Below are 21,310 nucleotides of genomic sequence, written 5' to 3' on the forward strand. Positions count from 1 at the left end.
TGTAAATAAAATCGTCGAATAACTTCACATTTCAGAAACGTGTGTAATAAAGCGAAAAAAAACATTTTATTGGCTTACCCTGACACATATACTGTACTGTGTATAATATATAATACAACCTCATAGAATAAGGCCTTATTAGCTCATACATTTTAAAAGCGTTTCTTATTAAATGTATGCATGTGAACTTGTGAGAATTTTGCCAAATTTTGGCACTAAATGGAGTCCTTTGTGATATTCCCGCCTGTTGGCTTGTGACATCACACGTAGTGCACGCCTTGTGACGTTGTGCGCTGTGTCCAGTTTGTGACGTCACGCGTAGCGCAGGCTCTACTTTCCGTCAAGGAAGGAGGAGGAAGAGGGAGGGAAGAAGAAGGATGTTGTCTGGCGGCCAGCGTCATTGTCATTCGCTTTGACTTTTGCAAGTCGACGTTGCTGCTGCAAGACGATAGAATCACATTTTATTCTTTCTTTTCTTCTTTTTTGGGGGGGCGGGTGGGGCTGGCGTGAGGGTAGAGTATGAACGGCGAATCTCGTGGCTATGCCGTTTAACGAGCGTCGTCGTAATTCCGCGCACCTGCCACGAAGTCGGAGCACAACAAAAGCGTTGTAAAATGGCTGCGACCCTCCAAGCAATCGAAATCCTATTTTAGTCTTTTAATCCATGCCATCGAGAGGAGGGCGTTCGTTGTTTTGATGACGCTCGCACCACCAGCTGTTTGTTTTCAAGCTTGGAGCGAGTGCACTGACACCCCTTTTTAACATTACTAATTAGAGTAATACTCAATTAATGGTCCATGTGTCTTGTAAAAACCGACTGAGATCATCAGCATCATCATGTGGGTGAGTCCCGAAGAGGTGTTACTGGCGGGCGCGCTGTGGATCACGGAGCGGGCCAATCCATATTTCATCCTCCAGAAGCGGAAGGGCCACGGCGGGGAAGGCGGAGGACTGGCTGGTAAGGGGCTTGATTGTTATTGTCATCCACATGTACTCGTTCAGAATTGTACTCGCTTCTTTGACGCGTCGCTTTAAGCCCAGTGCTATTTTTGTCTCTATAAAAGGAATAAATTGTTAACTATGGAGCACTATAGTTCTCGTGCTATGAATGTTTCAAGTCCAGAAACGGAGGCAGAGGCCATCGTTTCTGTTTTTGTCACCTATCAACGTTGGACGGTTATGGAAAAATATTCATCACGATTATTTTGATTGAGATTGAAATCACGATTATGTATTGATGAAAAGCGTTTTCTTTGTTCACCTCCTAAAACTCTGCCCTAAATACAATGGAAGCTTCTTGGCTATTCTTTCCTTAACGTTGAACACTTTGTTGAACAAACTATTCTTTTTGTCACCTGTTTTTTTAAGCTGAGCCATTATTGGTCGTTCACTGAGCCCTGGGCATCTGTGATGTAATTTTCAGTTGACGGCGAGTGGCAAAATAGCTTGCCCCTGAGATGGCCAAAACCTGGGTGGATTTTACTGCTTAACATGTATTCCACATACACGGTATTAATCAGTTCTGCACATTGATCGTTTTTCTTCAATTATAACCTTTTAAAGGTGAAGAGAAGCTAAAATCCTCACTAATCTTGATTCAATTCCAATTCATCATGCAGCCCTATCAGATATGTTTTCGCATCCCTTATGTATTGCTTATCTGAGACTAATCAGTAGCATAATTATTCGGGGTGTAACACAAACCCATTTGAATGGTAAAAATCAGTTATGATTTAAAAGATAAGAGTGTATTGAACATGCAACATTTAAACGAGGGTGATTAAAGAAGGCAGTTTTCTCAGCGATACTGCCTTACACTATTAGGGAAAAAAAGTGCAAATTTTTTTATCTTTGAGGGTGCAGTGGGTTGTCGGTGGGGCAGTACATTCAAGGTTACAGCTGTTGTATCACTTAGACAGGGTACATATTGGGTACATATTTTCTTTCTGGCAAATTTCACACCAGACATTAACCCGTTTTGGCCTTGGAAATGAGAAATGAAATGCACTTGCATTGCACTTTATCTACACCATAGTGTGTCCAAAATGCTTTTACTCAGTCGCACATTCAATTGTTTGATACTGTAGACAACAGCACATAAATGTTTTCCTTTTTACTTTAAAATAGCTTACTTCAGTTACTCGGATCCCTCGGTGCACCCTGAATAACCCAGGGTGTGTTTTTTTTTTTAACACCATTTTAAATCCATCCTTTTTGTGTCTTCTCAGCTAGCTAGCGTTTAGCTAGCTGAAGAGTTCGTCTAAGGTCCGGCATTGCAAACTCCCTTCGTTTATTGCTCTGACGCTGTGAGAGGCCAACAGCGATGTAACAGCAAGCGTCTTGATACACTGCCTAGCTGTGCTTTATCGACTGACTGCTTACAAGAGACAAGTTTCTCCTATGGGAGACCGAATAAAAAGTCAAATCAAATCAAATCTTACCAGTTGAATTTAGCGCTCATTAGCGCATATGCACACCCCGCATACATACATTCGAACAGTCCTACGTGACGCTACACGTGACGATATGCTATGATTCGTACTGACTTGAGTCCGGAAATTCTGGCTTGCTTGAGTTTTTCAATTTGACCGCCACCAATGTGTGCACAGCCCTTGTTATCACCACGGTGAACTTTGCCCCTCACATCCCTCTCTTTTAACGCGATTACAGTCAACTAATCGTTTTGACTGTCCATAGATTTGTGCAAATGTGCAATTCATCACAGCTGAGTGGCTTGAAAACGAATCCGAAAGGGCTTTTCGAAAGGAGAAATGAGCGTCATTATTTTTGTCCATACTGTAGCTGAGTATTTGTGTGTCTCTGAATAGCGTGATCATCACATGACCCATCGGGTGTTGCAGGTGGACTTTAAACGTCACCCAATCCCATCGTTAAAAAAAAAAAAAAAAGATACTGTGGTTCAAGTGTTGTGCAACAAGGATTTCCAGCAGGAGAAGATTCCAGAAGAAACACAAAATGCCTCAAAGCAAGAATAGCAAGCGTGTTCCTGCCCGTTTACAAACTAAACGTTCTGTCAATGCAGACGCTTGTGTGGTCTCAAAAAAAAAAAAAAAGTTGCAGCCACCTAATGCTGAATCATTCCACTTCTTCTTATTTCACTTCCCTCTTCCCTTCTGAGTTTCTGTCTGTACTGACCCAAACAGAGACACAAACAAGGAGAGGGTGGGGGGCTAGAGGTGGTGCAGGTTTCACTTCCTGACCTCTGTTTTACCTTGCAAATTAGCTTCTTTCATCGTAGCTTTTTTTCCCCAGGCCAAATTAGAGCTTGTGCTATTGTACACTTGACCCAGATTTTCCTAGCTTGTTCATCAATGTGACAACACGCTCCAGATTATATAGCGGTGGTAAAAGTAGATGTCATAAATGTTTTGAAACTTGACACCGTCACCTGTCATACACATATGGACCTTTTGACGGGCTTTTATTGCGTTGTAACCAGGAGTGGAACAAAACGAAGACAAGCCGATGCTGCTAATTTGTCTTTATGGTTGACTCGTGCAGTCTGTGAGCAAAGTCAGGGACAAAAACAAAACCTGACCTGTTTAGGGAAGTGTTTGCCAATGTGACACCGCCACCTGCTGGCCTGGCATGCACATTCCAGTGCCTTCAGTGTGACAGCCATCGTTTTGACATTGTCGTCGGTCCTTGAAGCTTTTCGATCACTTCAAGCCGATCTTTCCCATCCTGACTTTGAATCTGACATCGTTTGAAGCGTGGTCAAACGCAGACGTGGAATCAAGGAACGCTCCCGAGCAGTTACGTTCAGTTCTAGTACATTGTTTTCTTCCTCTTGATTTGCGTTGATAGTTTGAAACACTCGAGACACCCACACGACTTAAGTGGAACTGTAACGGTCTGCACGGACTGAATAACCAGTCAAGTGGCATCGCTGTTCACCGCAATCGTGAACTTTGATTCCGTCGCATGACCTAGTCCAGAGTGAGGTGGAATCGTATCGTCCATGGCGATCTTTAGCCATAAAGGTGTAGTATAGATAGCTATGTTGTTTCTGTATTTTGTCTGGCTAGAACGTTCACCATAGCGCTGCGGTGTTATGAAAGCGTCATTGTTATGGCCGAATCGAAAACGACACTCGTGAATCGGTAGAGTTCGCCGCTATTGAATCCTCCCGGGTCCCTTGCGGTGCGGCCTGCTTGCCAGCGCTGGGGAGGTGATGTCATCCTTATGTAAATGCCGAGCTTGCTGGCTTGCGCTGTGTGCCAGTTGGCAGTGCAACCACATGCTCTTCTTCTTTTATATACACAGCACGAGGAGGATGCGACATTTTGTGGACTGAATTGTTACAAAATGCCTTTTTGATTATTTGCCACTTGTCCCCCCCCAAGTGTTATGCAACCTGTTCGGGTGCTTTTGACACAAAAGCACCACAATCTCCTATTTGGTGTCCACTGCAATCTACGCTTTGGCCTTCAAATGCCCCAGATTATTCTTATTCTTCTTATTTCTACTTTTAACCTTCATGCAAGCTGCTTTTGACGCAAATTCACTGGAGTCTGCCGTTTTGTGCCCACCGTTTTCTATTCTTTGTACTCCCAACTGCTTAATCTGACATTACATCATGGAGCACTGAATCTTAACAAATTGTGCCTCTTAATCGAGTCGGATTTATTTTTAGCTTAACGGACTCCAAATAAATGCTGGATAGAAACTCCGAAATAGACCACGAGCACGTCGTAGCCAACCTGGCAAGAGAGACAGACGGTACTTTGATGCAGCCTTCTTCCACATTGCTATTCCGGGTTGAATGTCAGCACATCAAGTTTAAGACTCTTAAAGTCTGAGATTGGCTATTTATAGAGACTTTAAAATGGCAGTGATGCATGAAAAATGAAATTGGCAGTTAGTTAAAAAAAAAAAAACGCTTCAAGGTAAGCTGATTTGTTTTGCTCCTCCTAAACAAATCACTAATTGTGACTACTTGGAGATGCAACTTATCACATGGTTCCAAAGTTGTTTGTCTCAAGGGGGGGATAAGATGTTGTCGATAGGAAGTCTTGCCGGAATGATGAGCAAGGAAATTTTCTCTTACATGACCGAGGAGGTGATGTTATCGCAGAAATTGATTTGTTTGTGTGCAGTTTTTACCTTGTTTTGAGAGGGGATCTCAGTCCACGGTGAGAAGCCTCACCACAAATGTACACGTCCAAAAATCCAAAATGGGTGAAACCGCAAACACGGGCCGATCATCAAACAGGTTCTACAGTCTATAAACAAATGGATTAACAGTAATGGCACCTATTTTTCGGACACCCTCCCTTCTTACGCTGCCCACCTTCACCACCACCTTTTTAACTGACCTTGCTGCCCAGGTCAAATGTCATTCTTAGTATTATCTAGCTAGCTAGCTAGCTATCTGTCTAATTATCTGTTTAGCTTGCTAGCTAAATATCTCTATCTATCGATTGTCATGTTGTGGGCCGCAAAAAAAAAAAAAAAAGGATAGTGGGCCACAAATGGCCCCCGGGCCATAGTTTGGGCGCATTTGAATTAAAGTTTCATTGCATAAATTTGGGGTTCTGTTGACCAATTTTTGTGGTCGTCTTAACCGGGTTCGCCGCCCCCCCCTCCCCCTCCAGTTCTAAAACAAATCTTCAAGTCATATGATTTTTGCGTTTTCCCGTTGGTTGCCTTGCCCCAAGCACTGTGTTTTGTGTGTCGTCACAGGTCTATTGGTGGGGACCTTGGACGTGGTCCTGGATTCAAGTGCCCGCATGGCTCCCTACAGGATTCTCTACCAAACCCCGGACTCTCTCTCCTACTGGATCATTGCTCACGGTGGGTCCACGTCAACTCGAGCAATTGAGGGTTCCAGTCATCTTTGAAAAGAAGGAGCCGTGCCCACCCCCTCCCGCTCCGTCCGTCACATATCCTGCCGATTCCCATGCGTGCAGCCGAATGCCGCTCATGACGTCATGGCCCGGTGGATTTTAAAGGGCCAGAATAAAGGAGGGAATTTAGATTTCAGATTTTCTTTCCTGTCTTTTTGCAGGTGTATCCTCTGTTATTGTATTTTGTCCACATCAGAACATATTTTATACCGGAGAGTTAGTCCCCTCTTATGATCTTTCACCCTGCAGGGAAAGATGGCGGAGTTTGTAGTGTGTTTGTGCAAACATTTATCCAGTTATTAGTTTAGAACATTATTTTACCAGTTTGTCCTGAGCTAAACATAGCTCGTTCGCCGGAAGTAATCATCCAGAGATTTATAGCCATGTTGTGGGAGAGTGGTTGAGTGGGGAATCTCACTTATGGATTCAGTCTGTGGCTCGCAAACAAAACAATTGTGATCTCGCAGCTCGCGGGGGTTGCTAAGTGTTGTGCCGCTCTCGCGGGAAACAAAACGTTCACGTGTCGGTTGTCTTCCTCAGCCACTTCGCGGAAAGAGATCACCGAGCACTGGGAGTGGCTGGAGCACAACATGCTGCAGACGCTCTCCATCTTTGAGAATGAGAATGACATCACCACATTTGTCAAAGGAAAAGTCCAGGCAAGTCATGAGACACACAAAACAAAATGTCGCAAAATAAGTACGTAATAGGGCCCTGGAAAAAAAAGGTTGTTTTGTTATTTTGTCCTTTGTGTTTGAACCACTTGAGAACAGTCGTACTGATATGGACCATTTACACCAAACTGTTTTTGTACACCGGTTCTCACACACTTTACACCAAGTACCGCCTGACAAAAAAAAAAAAAAAAAAAGACCTAGCTCTTTAATGTCAATGGACAATACTGTAGTAGGCCTAAAAGCAAAACCTTCTTCGAGATTAAAAGCTGTTGTTTAGAAGTTGAATACAACTGATTTGGGGCGCGGGGGAGAACTACTGTACATGAGAATTTAAAATAGGCGGGAGGCACAGTGTCGCTCCACGTTTCATTCCGATACGTTTCAGATTTTTAACGTTGTAAATTGTATTTGTGTTTAATTCAGTGACGCTTTTGCGTAACACTCGAGAAAGAGAGCCATCGCACCAAACCATACAATCACGGGTTGAGAGGATTTAGTGGGAAAGAAATCTGATTACGTTTCGTTTTAAGATAAGCCGTAATTGATCCCCCCCCTTTGGGAAATTTGCAAACAGCTGCCACCTTCTTTTGTAAAGTGTACTTTTGAGTCCAAAAGTATTTCTTCTATTTTACTCGGTATGGATAATGGATGGATGGATTTGCTCAGTGTAGCCATCGTTTGTCAAAGCAACACCGGAACGAACAAAATATTCATTGGCGTGGTCTCACATTCGGGCAGCATTCGGTACTTGTAGAAATTTTGGTAAGTGGTTTTATTTTTTTTCCCCTCTATACAGCTGAGAGGTCATCATGTTTCCCCTCGCAATTCTGAGATTCTGGCTTTGAGCCTTGGTTCTCTCTATTAGTTTTTCCGGCAACTCCAGCTTCCTGCCATATTTCAAACGCATGCGTGATGTCCATTTCGAGTCTGAATGGTTGCGCCCTATGATTGGCTGGTGACCGGTGCAGGGTGCACCCCACCTTTGGACCCATGAGTCAAACTGGAATCGGCCAGAGATTATAAAACCACTTTAATCATCTTAATTTGAGATTTCCTGCCTTCTGGAATGAACCATTACTGTCCCCGGAGTAAACAATACACGACCATTATGAGGCGTGTCTCGTCGAAGTAACTCGCTCGAGGTGGAGAGTCACGCGTTGACGCTTCGCTGACAAACAACAGACCCGAAACATGACGTTAGTTATGTAAAATGAACCACAAAGAACATGGTCAAAATGCCACGATTGTAAAAAGTAGATTACTTTTTACGAAACATTACCGTCTCTTTTCGGCCTGGAGCTCAATCCCCTCTCTCTGTAGGGCATCATCGCAGAGTATAACAAGAACCACGACGTCAAAGAGGATGACGACACGGACAAGTTCAAGGAGGCCAGCTCCAAGTTCCGCAAGCTGTTTGGCATGCCAGACGAGGAGAAGCTGGTCAACTATTACTCGTGCAGCTACTGGAAGGGCAAAGTGCCACGGCAAGGCTGGCTCTACCTCAGCATCAACCACCTGTGCTTCTATTCCTACCTGCTGGGGAAAGAAGGTTGGCTCAAAATTGGGAAAAAAAAATGATTTTGAATGCTCAGTTTTGATTGGCGCTGTCAGTGAGGTTTGAATTTGACGCGGTGTATTGTTGTTGTAGATTGGACAGGTATAGACAAGTACAGAGTATGGTCAGCATACAGGTGTCCTCGAAGCAAGCTGCGTAAACATATGCTGTCTGTCTACATTTAGCAGCCATTTGATACTCGCCCAGTTGTTCACTGACTCGCCAGTCAAATTTGATATTTGTCGTTCAGTCAAGCTGGTGGTGCGCTGGGCTGACATCACACAACTGGAGAAGAGTGCCACCCTGCTGCTGCCCGACGGCATCAAAGTGAGCACGCGCAGCCACGAACACGTCTTCTCCGTCTTCCTCAACATCAACGAAACCTTCAAACTGGCCGAGCAGCTGGCCAACATCGCCATGCGCCAACTGCTGGACAACAAGGGCTTCGAGGAGGACCGCTCTCTGCCCAAGCTCAAAAAGAAGTCGCCCACGAAGGTGTCGGCCCTCAAGAGGTATCTTGTTTCACGCCAATTTGGACGCTTTCTTTTCCCATTTTACTTGATGTCTGACCTCTTCGTTCTTTCCGCAGGGACTTGGACGCCCGAGCCAAGAGTGAGCGCTACAGAGCACTCTTCCGTCTGCCCAAAGATGAAAAACTGGATGGGCACACGGACTGCACCCTGTGGACCCCCTTCAGCAAAACGCACATCCTGGGACAGATGTTTGTCTCCACCAACTACATCTGCTTCACCAGCAAGGAGGAGATGCAGTGCAGCCTCATCATTCCCCTCCGCGAGGTCAGTCAAGGCAGGAGAAATACACAGGACACGTCATTAAGACATTACACGTCGCCGTTTTGGGTCCAATGAGAGTAAATACCGGCGCGGACACAGTTATTCCGCAGTATCGAGCGGGGCTTGAGTTTGCGCTACTGCAGGCTTTTGTATGGCTTCCGGGTACCGGATCTACCGTTGTTATGAATCGATCGTTAATGCAATATCGTTGTCGAAATTTTAATGCATAGGTTTTTATTTTGGGTGAGGGAATTTCCATTTGACAGAAGTCCATATGTGGGAATACTTACTGTACTATGAACAACTTTCAGGTGACCATCGTGGAAAAGGCCGACAGCTCCAACGTGCTCCCCAGTCCTGTTTCCATCAGCACCAAGAACCGAATGACTTTCCTGTTTGCCAACCTGAAGGACCGCGACTTCCTGGTCTGGAAGGGCAAAGTGCCACGGCAAGGCTGGCTCTACCTCAGCATCAACCACCTGTGCTTCTATTCCTACCTGCTGGGGAAAGAAGGTTGGCTCAAAATTGGGAAAAAAATGATTTTGAATGCTCAGTTTTGATTGGCGCTGTCAGTGAGGTTTGAATTTGACGCGGTGTATTGTTGTTGTAGATTGGACAGGTATAGACAAGTACAGAGTATGGTCAGCATACAGGTGTCCTCGAAGCAAGCTGCGTAAACATATGCTGTCTGTCTACATTTAGCAGCCATTTGATACTCGCCCAGTTGTTCACTGACTCGCCAGTCAAATTTGATATTTGTCGTTCAGTCAAGCTGGTGGTGCGCTGGGCTGACATCACACAACTGGAGAAGAGTGCCACCCTGCTGCTGCCCGACGGCATCAAAGTGAGCACGCGCAGCCACGAACACGTCTTCTCCGTCTTCCTCAACATCAACGAAACCTTCAAACTGGCCGAGCAGCTGGCCAACATCGCCATGCGCCAACTGCTGGACAACAAGGGCTTCGAGGAGGACCGCTCTCTGCCCAAGCTCAAAAAGAAGTCGCCCACGAAGGTGTCGGCCCTCAAGAGGTATCTTGTTTCACGCCAATTTGGACGCTTTCTTTTCCCATTTTACTTGATGTCTGACCTCTTCGTTCTTTCCGCAGGGACTTGGACGCCCGAGCCAAGAGTGAGCGCTACAGAGCACTCTTCCGTCTGCCCAAAGATGAAAAACTGGATGGGCACACGGACTGCACCCTGTGGACCCCCTTCAGCAAAACGCACATCCTGGGACAGATGTTTGTCTCCACCAACTACATCTGCTTCACCAGCAAGGAGGAGATGCAGTGCAGCCTCATCATTCCCCTCCGCGAGGTCAGTCAAGGCAGGAGAAATACACAGGACACGTCATTAAGACATTACACGTCGCCGTTTTGGGTCCAATGAGAGTAAATACCGGCGCGGACACAGTTATTCCGCAGTATCGAGCGGGGCTTGAGTTTGCGCTACTGCAGGCTTTTGTATGGCTTCCGGGTACCGGATCTACCGTTGTTATGAATCGATCGTTAATGCAATATCGTTGTCGAAATTTTAATGCATAGGTTTTTATTTTGGGTGAGGGAATTTCCATTTGACAGAAGTCCATATGTGGGAATACTTACTGTACTATGAACAACTTTCAGGTGACCATCGTGGAAAAGGCCGACAGCTCCAACGTGCTCCCCAGTCCTGTTTCCATCAGCACCAAGAACCGAATGACTTTCCTGTTTGCCAACCTGAAGGACCGCGACTTCCTGGTGCAGAGGATTTCGGACTTCCTGCAGCAGACGCCCTCCAAAACCTGCCTGGAGCGGGAGCTCACCGGCAGCCTCAACAGCTCTGACGACGAGGTGAGGGGTGACTGTTTTTGTGCTGTGGTCATTCCTTGGAGTTCTCCTTCGTGAAGATGCCCCCCCGCCCCGTCCCCCGCTTGTGCTTTGCTAGGTTTACGGATCGCTGCTGTCGAGCAGCCCACAGCACAGCTTGAGCTCAGAGGGCGAGCGCACCTTCAACCTGAACGACAGCAGCGTGCCCACCGCCTCGCAGGCCCTCATGACCATGTACCGACGCCGCTCACCTGAGGATTTTAATCCCAAACTGGTGAGCCAAAAAGCCATTTCTATCTTAATATACCCCCCTTAGAAAAAAATCTGGCAAATTCTATGATTTATTCGAGTATTAAAAACAACTATATTCAACTCGATCACGACTCGGCTTGTCACAAGTCGTGAGCAAACTCAGAAAATAGGTGAGCCGTGATTGGTTGTCACCTGAGCAACTGTGATGTCATTTTCAGTCGCCATCAAGTGGCAAAATGGCCGCCCCCTACGATGGATAAAAATGGATGAATTTCATTCATATTCAACCGACGCAATATTACCCTGAGTGCCATATTTAGACCATCGGGAGCGGGGTTGCGTCGGACATAATTGGAAAGAAAATATTTGGGTTGACTTTTCCTTGAAGGTTTTTCCCTTTTGAAAAATTTGTGTCCACTTTTGGGGCATTTCACTTTTATTGTTATGCTGTGTTGAGATCCTTTGTGGCGATCTCTCGGTGTCTGTCTGTGGTCTTTGGCAACAAAGTAGATGTGGTTGCTTGTGTGCTTAGGCTAAAGAGTTCCTGAAGGAGCAGGCCTGGAAGAACCACTTCACCGAGTTCGGCCAGGGTGTGTGCATGTACCGCACCGAGAAGACCAAAGAGCTCGTTCTCAAAGGCATTCCCGAGGGCATGAGAGGAGATCTCTGGCTCCTGTTTTCCGGTCAGCAAATCAATCCATCTCGCCTACATGCACAAAAACATTGAATGCTAAATAGTATTTTATGTGAAACAGGATAAGGGGACAGATTTTTTTTGTTTGTTTGGGTTTTTTCTGATAACCCGACATGCATTCTTGCATGTCATGGTCCACAATGAAGAAGAATGGCATGGAAATCAATTTCAGTCCACGGATAAAACCCAGAATTTTCAGTCCGCCCATATTCACACGCAAGGACAATTTAAAATCTTAAGGAGCATGTTTTGGGAATAGACGAGATCATGGGCAAAACATCCAAAAACTTTTGCTTAGTAGAGTCAGTGGTATTGCTTATGTGTTGTTTGATATGTGTAAAAGGGCAGAATTGAGACTGGCCCCTTTCTCACTCGACACCAACTGCACTTCAGCAAAACACAAATTCTGACCTTCTTTGAACGTCTTTGTTCTCTTGCGTCAGTTTTCTCGATCTCCGGTGTTCTCAGGTGCCATCAACGAAATGGCCACCCATCCCGGCTATTATGAAGACCTGGTGGAGCGCTCCATGGGCAAATACAATTTGGCCACCGAGGAAATCGAGCGGGACCTCCACCGCTCTCTGCCGGAGCATCCCGCCTTCCAGAATGAGATCGGCATCGCCGCCCTCCGCCGGGTCCTCACCGCCTACGCCTTCCGGAACCCCAACATCGGATACTGTCAGGTAGAGTGCTCGATATCCACGTAGAGACTTGAAAATTGATATGTCTTTTTTAACAATTTGAATGACATCACAGGCTATGAATATCGTGACATCGGTGTTGCTCCTCTACGCTAAAGAGGAGGAGGCCTTCTGGTTACTGGTGGCGCTCTGTGAAAGGATGTTGCCGGACTACTATAACACCAGGGTTGTAGGTCAGTCTCAAAACTCAGTACATTTTGCCTGTTTTCCCAAAGCACACAGGGCGGGCGATCTGGCACAGGCTGACTTGAATCTGCGCAGCGTCCGCTGAAATGCTGGAGCCGGGCGATGTCAGAAAGCTTGAACTCGGCTCTGTGTTCTCTTCAGGAGCTCTGGTGGATCAAGGCGTGTTTGAGGAGCTGGCCCGCGAGTACGTGCCTGAGCTTTACGACTGTATGCAGGACCTCGGCGTCATCTCCACCATCTCGCTGTCCTGGTTCCTCACGCTCTTCCTGTCGGTCATGCCGTTCGAGAGTGCCGTGGTGGTGGTGGACTGCTTTTTTTTCGACGGCATCAAGGTGATCTTCCAGCTGGCGCTCGCCGTGCTGCACGCCAACATCCACCAGCTGCTGGGCTGCAAGGACGACGGCGAAGCCATGACGGTGCTGGGCAGGTGAGAAGGTCACAAAGAGAGGCGGGGTGTCACCCGGTTGTCTTGACGGGTCATTTCTTGGTCGCAGATACTTGGACAACGTGACAAATAAGGACAGCACCTTGCCGCCCATCCAGCATCTGCACTCCTTGTTGACAGACAACGGAGAGCCTCATCCAGAGGTGGACATCTTCAAACTGGTCCGAAATTCTTACGAGGTATGCGTGTTTTGTAGGGTTGTCTGAAGGGTTCGTGGTAAAGAAAACAGGTGGGACAGAGATGATAACAGCAAATGCGCTGTTCATCCACCTGTGCATTTCACGCAGAGGTCAGAGAAACCAAAACGACCTTGTACTTTGTATTGAGATCATTAGATGATGTAAAACAATGGTCCCCAAAGTTTTTACACCGAGTACCACCTTCAAAAAAAAAATTGCTCTCCATGTATGACCGGGATGACCAACATTAAGTAGCGTAGTAGGTGTAAGTGTTCATCAAAAACGAGACATTCCTAAAATGTAGATGTTCATATCACTGTCATATATAAATATTATATCAGACTTTCTTAAGCTAAATTATTTGCGATCAGTGCTACTTCTTGCTAATTGACAAATTAAAACATGGTGTTTTTAAGCATCACAATTGGCCCAAAATGTGTTTGTTGTTTTTTTTGTTTGTTTTTGTTTTTTCCAAATAAAAAGTGAACTTGATCAAAAAAAACGTTTTTAATTCCTTTTAAAGTGCTTGCTGCCTTGGGTAATGAACGTCATGTTTCAAGAAGCTTCTTGAGCGCCAGTCGAAATTCGGTGGCGAAAGTATAGCCATTAGCTGACAAATGATGCCGATTTTAACATGAAAAAAGCGGCGCTTTCAATGACGTTGTGACCTTTATAGAAACGTTTAGAAATTGTTTCGTCTCGCTTGATGTTGTTGTAAGCGGTGAGGAACATGAATTGTGAATGCTGAACACCGAATCGACCCATGATCTCAACTGACAGCGAGTACGGATGTCCGGATGATTGATGAGCTCACGGTCACTAAATAGTCAATAAATTAGACAGTAGTTATTGATGTATGCGGATTCCCACGTCAAATAACAATACAATGCTCCGTTGTAGCTCTGAAGACAAAGTTTCCTCTTGCTACCCTTTGTGTCAAGCTAAGAAGAACAAAGATAATCCGTTTTTGATGGAAAGAATGTTAATGCGACACACACTGTTGTCATCAGACAGCGACTATATGGCTTAACCTTTGGGTATGATGTTGAAATTCACGCAGATTTTTCTGTTCACCTGTTCGTTCTTTCACAACCAGCCACATTTCTTTGCTCTCTTTTTGCTTTCAGAAATTTGGCTCAATCCGCGCTGATGTCATCGAGCAGATGCGTTTCAAACAGAGGCTGAGGGTCATCCAGACCATCGAAGACACGACCAAACGCAACGTGGTAAGAAAATCCTCCGACCAAACGGCTCTCATTCTTGTACGTGTGAAATGGGATCGGAGCATGGCAAAAAGGTCCACAAGGCGTTGGCGTCACTGCCCAATCTAATCTGTCTTCACACTTAACACAATCTTTCATGCTTGGACCTTTCTAGGTCAGAACTATTGTAACAGAGACGGCCTTCGGCATCGACGAGTTGGAGGAGCTCTTTGTCCTCTTCAAGGTGGGGCCCCTTAATCCTTGGGATATTTTGACAACTGGGATCTTTTTTTAAACAGTGAAAAAAAAAAAATCGAGAATGCCAACTTTAAACCATTTGCCACCGTGTGTGTCCTTTTAGGCGGAGCACCTGACCAGCTGCTACTGGGGAGGCAGCAGCAACCCAACGGAGCGCCACGACCCCAGCCTGCCCTACCTGGAGCAGTACCGCATTGACGCCGAGCAGTTCAAGGGCCTCTTCAAGCTCCTCTTCCCCTGGGCCAACGGCGCCCACTCAGACCCCTTGGCCGTGCGCTTGTTTCGCCTGCTCGACCACAACGGCGACGCCTTCATCAACTTCAGAGAGTTCATCAATGGCCTCGGTAGGTGCCCGGATGACTGAAACGTTGCACGGTGAAACTCAATTCTTTCCGAAAAAACAAAAAAACAGAAGACCAAAAATATTAAAAGCAAATTAAAAAATAAAATAAAATCTACAACACTGCTCATCTGCGGTTTACTAAACTGTAAATGGGTGTGAGTAATATGACTGCTGTGGTTAAAAATCCGAGAGAGGAGCTGAAGCTTCTGTACAGTATATCAGTATGTCTGTCTTATACTGCCCCCAAGTGGCCATGGTGCGCACAGCAGCATCAGAATGATCAGAAAAATTGAGGGAGAAAATGACAAAAAGGGTTGCAGTTTTTAAATTGTATTGAATTTTGTGTTATAAGTCATTCCTATATGTTTTTCAAAAAAATTATTAAGGAAGATATTGGTGACCAAAGTTATGACATTGAATTATCGGTGCATTGCAGGCGTTTTGTGTCATGGGGACCTGACGGAGAAGCTGAAGCTCCTCTACAAGATGCACGTTTTACCGGGTGAGCGCCAAAAACAAAAAGCCCACAGCACTTGTGATGTCACTTGCTTCCACGGAATGACACAAGCCATGGTTTTGTGTCAAGAGGTCACCAGCGAACAGGAAGAGCCCGACTCGGCCTTCGAGGCTACGCAGTACTTCTTTGAAGACATGACCCCGGAAACATCCATGAGTAAGTGTTTTACAACCGTCAATACTGCACATGAGCGCTTCAGCCCAAACTGCAAGTCAGGATTGGAAACGATTTTATTAGTTTAGTATCATAGAACTGTTTCAAAACAGTTCATCCCATTCTAAATGAACTTCCATATTTAATGTAGTTTACAAATTCAACTAAACAAATTATGTACATTTATGTTTGAGTTTTTTTTCCAATAAATGAATTAACCAGGTATTTAAATGTATTTTTCTGAATGAAACAAATTACATTCTCAACCAGCTGGAAGGTTTTGATCAGAGGTGTGTGCTTCCAAGCCGCAAATTTCATTCCGGTCGCGGAGCTGGAGGGAGTGGTGCATATGCTTTAGGGGAAAAAAATAAAAATAAAATTGTTACAACGCATTTCGTCCTCTGCTCCTCAGGCCAGGATGCGAAGAACCGAAGCGAGAAGGACGACGGCTTTGTCAGGGTGACGTTTAAAACGGAAAAAGGTGAGTGTCACACAACCAACATGGAAGTGTATTTCAAACAACCCAACAACTTTGCCGTAAAAATTGTCATTTACCTGCTTGCCCAATGCGAGCATATTATGGAATACGCCTTTGACGGCGGTAACAATTAGAATCAATAATCACGGTGGAAGCAACCCTTTCAGCAACAGATATTCAAAGACAAACAGTGACGCAACACAGTCCAGACAGACAATATCCCAAAACGCAGACATATTTACTTGAACTTTTGTGGAAAAAAAACTATATTGCATCTTTGTGGGTCACAGATAATACTGGCAGCTGTTCTTTCGTCCAATTTTTTCCGATGCTTTTCAGCGGGCGTCAATTAAATGCGGATTTTTGCTATGCACAAGCCTGCCCAGTCTTTTTTTTTTTTAACAAATAATTTCAACAAATGGTTCTTTGAACATGATTATACCAATTATTTCAAACAAAAGGAAGCTGGAACTCCTTGAAATGCCCTAGGACAATATCTCGACATCATCTTTTTGCTTCAGGGTGACACGCAAAATACCACATTTGGACCACAAGTAAGCGGAAAACCCTTTTGGAACACGATGGCTAATTTCACAGCATTCACATGACAATGGTTAAGAGTTATGCGAGTTCTCGGCATTGGCAAGCACGCCGGGCGAGTTGCGTTGTTGGCTGGCCGGCGGCGGGTGATATTTGTGAAAATCTGTTTGCAGTGAAGAAGCTGAACGCTCCTGACTATCGCCACTACCTGAAGCTGTGGAACCAGGACAGTAAATCCAAAACGGAGCGCACCAAAGATCTCCCGAAGCTCAATCAGGTAAAATGCTATCATTCACATTCGTCTTCCGACCAGTCATTTTATGATACCATTGTACAGCGCCAACATTTTTTTCCCCACATTAAATGAACACACAGAGATGCCAAGTGTTCTGCTTTGACCGTATTTTGTTCGGGGCAGTTAATATCTGTACTGTGGAGGTTGGTGGTGTTCCCGAAATTACGAGATGGCGTGCGATGGATTAAGTTGGAGTCTGTAAGTGAAACTTTGAGGTATCCTGCCTTGTGATCGGCCTCCAAATCGCGATAACCTCCGTAACGACGAAGACGTGATACTTCTGACAACAATCATGAACATGAAAGGAGGATGAGAGGAGCATTTAACCGAAGAAATGCTAAGTCTACGCCACGCTAAACCGGCGCTATGCTATTGTTAAATGTCGTCATGAAGTGTCAGAACATGTGATTGATGCGACACCGCAATTTTGCGCATTTTCCACGTTCTCCCACTTTCCCCCGGCTCGTTCTCTCGATTCATCGAATTGATTTTGGAAGGTGACGACCAAACGCAATCAGGCTTTTATTTTTGACGGTGTAATGAAAACTTGGAATGGGAAAATTGAGCTACTAATTGAAGCCGTCTTTGATTGGAGAGATGCACAGGCCAAATTTTTGCCTGTGTTGCGGCGCAGACTCAATTCATCGAGCTCTGCAAGACGCTGTACAGCATGTTCAGTGAGGACCCCGCAGAGCAGCAGCTCTATCACGCTACTGCCACCGTCACCAGCCTGCTGCTGGAGATGGGAGAGGTGGGCAAGCTCTTCTGCGCCACTCGCCGGGACCACCAATGCGGGGATCGCGATCCTGAGTTGAGTGAGGTGAGACAACAAGGAAGAAGAAGAAACGTTACGTATTTTTTTTTCTTTCACAAGGAGACTAAGGGTACTTTTATCCAAGAGGAGACTATGGGCAGGGGGGCAAGTGCTGCGTCAAATTAGATGAGATTTTAGAGTGTGATACTGGGTATCCTGTATTCTCAAAAAAATGTACTTTTTGTGGGTAGCAAAAAGTGCTCCAGCAAAGCAGAGATTTTGGAGTATAATTCTAGGGCTCCTCTATTCTTAAAATTTTACTAGTTTTAGGCAAAAAGACTATAGGCTGTAAGAAACAGGAACCTGCAGCAAAAGGGACACTGCAGGGTATATTTTGATATTTCCTTTTCATATAAATATTACCAAAGAGGAGACTGTGGACAGTGAGAAAATGGGATGCTGCTGCAAAGTGGAGAATGTGGAGTATAATACTGGGTCTCGTGTATTGAAGTTTCAAAATTTTAACACTTTTTATCTGAGAGGAGATGGAGGGTGGGAGGAAGAAAATACTGCAGCAAAGCGGAGATTTTGGAGCAAAAATACTGTCTCTCCGTTATAATTGTAAAATTTTATCCAAGAAGAGACTACGGACAGCGGGGAGCTGCAGCAAAGAGGAGACCGCAGCATATGACCAGCTTTCCTGAATTTAATGTTCTATCAAAGAGGACACTATCTAACATGAGACTATGGGCAGTGGAAAAATGGGATGCTGCAGAGAAGTGAATTCTTTATAAAACTGCTTGTTTGCAGTAAGTTTGTTTGCTACACAAAGTTAAAAAAAAAAAAAAATACTTTGGGCAGATGTAAGTAAAGGTACAGCTGTATTTCCTTCTCCTGATGGGTAAGAATTTCATATTAATTTTATTTAATTGTATTTTTTCATGGGAGGACGAGGAGGAGCCTTCACCAGCCTTGCAGGACATCAAGCTGGATGACGCGTCCCCCAAATCGGCCATGCTCACATCGGACGACGAGGCCAAGGACGACACGTCCGTGTCGTCGTATTCGGTGCTGAGCGCCGGCTCGCACGAGCCGGACGACAACAACAAGCTGCGCTGCGAAGACATCGCCGACGACACGGTGCTGGTGAGGAGCGACGAGGGCGACGAGGACAAGAAGAAGAAAAAGAAGAACTGCCATGCCGAGCCCGGCGCGGATGAGGACTGGGCCATCACCTTCGAGCAATTCCTGGCGTCGGTGCTCACCGAGCAGGCGCTGGTGCTTTACTTTGAGAAGCCCGCCGACATGTCAGCGCGCATCACCAACGCCAAGAACGTCCGCCAAGTAGGACGCAAAGCTCTGCTGTCCGTCAGTGACTATGAAATCTCACTCTCCGGTTGAGAGGAGGACCGTTTACCGCTTCGTATTTATACTTGTAGGCTAGAAGAACATTTATGGTAGAACAGTCCAGGTCCAAATTTACAGTAATCCTCCACTATTACCGGCGGATAGGAACTGAGCCCGGCCACCAGTCGCGAAAAATCTGCAACTAATTGAAGGCCCACTTAAAAGGTTTACGATTGCCTATGAATGCCACAAGATGGCAGCAAAGCACTACTTTTATCAAAAATTAAGCTCCTCAACTCACATACAACATAGTTGCCAAGCAACAAGATGGCGCCAAAGCAATGCTTTAATTGCTGTCGCCTGAAGAAGTTTCTAATTCAGGGGCTGGCCAAATCATTGTCCAGCCATTTTAATCAGCTGATATGAGCTCTTTTAATCAGCAAAAAAATTGACTGATTTTTTTGGGGGGGGGGGGGGGGGCGCAGCCTCCAAATTAATTCTCTTCACAGACGCATTCCACTGGAGTAACATCCCCCGCAATGCCATTGTTGCTAAATGTTTTTTTTTTACACATTACAACATGACATACAAGATAATGACATTCTAACCTTCCCCCCCCAAATAAATCATCTGATTAAATTTTTTTCCGTTGATTGTTGCTAAATGTTTTTTCTTTTTTTCTTCTTCTTTTTAAAATAAATTTTATACACATTAATACAAGATAAAGACAATGACTTTCAGACAGCCCCTAAAATAGGCAAAATCAGCTTCTTTTTTTTACAATATATTTATTGTACATATCAAGACTATACAACAAAATGATTTTTTTATTTTACACTCTACTGTACAATTAAATAGTAAATGACAAAGTATTGTAAAACAGTCAAATGTTCTGCCTTGTAATTCGTATTTTTGTTGTAAATGTTAAGAATACCCCCACCCAAAAAAAAAAAATAGTGAATCTGTGAATAGCAAAAAGGTAATAGACGGGTGATTACTGTAAATTGAATTAGTGCAATGAATGTGACCAAAAATTCACCAGTAGAGACAACAAACTCATCACATGTAGTTGCTGTACAGTCGACATCTTGATCACTATTCTGAGTTTCTCCCCAACCTTTTTTGAGCCAAGGCACATAGTTTACATGAGAGAACACTCACGCACACCCACCAAACAAAAATGTCACATGTACACACTCTGTAGTCTTGTGTCGTTGAACACTTTGTACGATTGTGAATGGCAACTGGTGGATTACACACGTTGCACCTTCTGCCATCTAGTGGAAGAGCATTTCATTGTTCTGCCTGTCATTATAAGTCGCTGACATAGATAGATGTACCTAGATACATTATTTATAGGAAGTAATCATTTTCAGACTAATGAAGTCAAATTGGATTATTTGGGCACAGTTGCGAATCAAGAGACCGTCCGTGATGATGCAACACATCAATGCTTACTTTGCATATACATATACTGCCTGTTATTCTCTGTCAAAAAAATTCCACAAAAAAAAAAAAAAACAAGAATGTAAAGCAAGAAACCCAAACTGCACATGAACACATCTGCCAGTTCAAGACAAATGGCAACAAAGGGGAAAAGAGGTTCTCTGTATTTTCTCTTTGACCCAGTTCATCCAGGAGGAGACTGCGGGCAGCGAAAAAAAACAAGGCACTGCAGCAAAGTGGAGACTGTGGAATATAATGCTGGATATTCAGTATTTAATTCGCAAAAGGCTACAGATGTTATGTAAGAGGTGATGGCAGGCAGCGAGAATTGGAGACTGGAGTTTATCCTGGGTCCCCCCGAACTGAATATTATCTGAAAGGAGACTGTGGGCACAGAGCTGCAGAATAATACAAGGTCTCAGCATTTGTGAAGTTTTACAAACATTTTCCAAGAATAGACTGAGCAGCAACAAGCTAAACTGTGGAGTATAATACGTCACTCCTTTTTTTTGTTGTTGTTTTTTAATCTCAGATGAGACTGCGGACATTGAGGAAAAACTGGGACCTAGCAACAGCGAAGTTGAGAATGTGGAATGGAAAATTGCAACATCCAGAGCTAAGGCACCTTACTTTTTGGGTTGTCAATCTTAGAATGGCCATAAGGAAGCAAAGTTTATTGGAGCAGACACTGCGGGCAGTGAGAAAATTGAAACGCTGCAGCTAAATGTAGACTCGCGCGCAGCAGGAGCTAACGTTAACCAATTCTTTTGTCATTTCTAGCCACACCGGCACAATCTGCTCGACCAATCAGAGACCACG

General features: G+C 44.8%; 1 protein-coding gene across 1 annotated transcript; it reads left to right on the forward strand.

Moving 5' to 3' along the window:
* Positions 1 to 336: 336 nt before the first annotated feature.
* Positions 337 to 19,493, forward strand: tbc1d9 (TBC1 domain family, member 9 (with GRAM domain)). The gene is made up of 23 exons (XM_019862086.1): positions 337 to 958; positions 5,707 to 5,817; positions 6,411 to 6,529; positions 7,868 to 8,017; positions 9,331 to 9,409; positions 9,664 to 9,925; positions 10,003 to 10,210; positions 10,519 to 10,725; positions 10,820 to 10,975; positions 11,486 to 11,636; positions 12,116 to 12,330; positions 12,404 to 12,521; positions 12,676 to 12,961; positions 13,029 to 13,158; positions 14,286 to 14,384; positions 14,536 to 14,604; positions 14,722 to 14,962; positions 15,398 to 15,463; positions 15,548 to 15,634; positions 16,044 to 16,112; positions 16,823 to 16,926; positions 17,579 to 17,764; positions 18,647 to 19,493. Exons 1-23 carry the CDS (start codon positions 838 to 840, stop codon positions 19,097 to 19,099), a joined length of 3,687 nt encoding a protein of 1,228 aa, XP_019717645.1. The 5' UTR covers positions 337 to 837; the 3' UTR covers positions 19,100 to 19,493.
* Positions 19,494 to 21,310: the final 1,817 nt, after the last annotated feature.

The sequence above is a fragment of the Hippocampus comes genome, unplaced genomic scaffold (genome assembly GCF_001891065.2).
Source record: "Hippocampus comes isolate QL1 unplaced genomic scaffold, H_comes_QL1_v1.1 scaffold7, whole genome shotgun sequence".
NCBI lineage: Eukaryota > Metazoa > Chordata > Actinopteri > Syngnathiformes > Syngnathidae > Hippocampus > Hippocampus comes.

Excerpts from the sequence above, each read along its gene's own strand:
- tbc1d9 (XM_019862086.1), top strand. The coding sequence starts at position 838 with ATGTGGGTGAGTCCCGAAGAGGTGTTACTGGCGGGCGCGCTGTGGATC. Across the intron at positions 11,637-12,115 it reads TCTCTGGCTCCTGTTTTCCG|GTGCCATCAACGAAATGGCC; the intron begins GTCAGCAAATCA and ends CGGTGTTCTCAG. Across the intron at positions 12,962-13,028 it reads GCCATGACGGTGCTGGGCAG|ATACTTGGACAACGTGACAA; the intron begins GTGAGAAGGTCA and ends TCTTGGTCGCAG.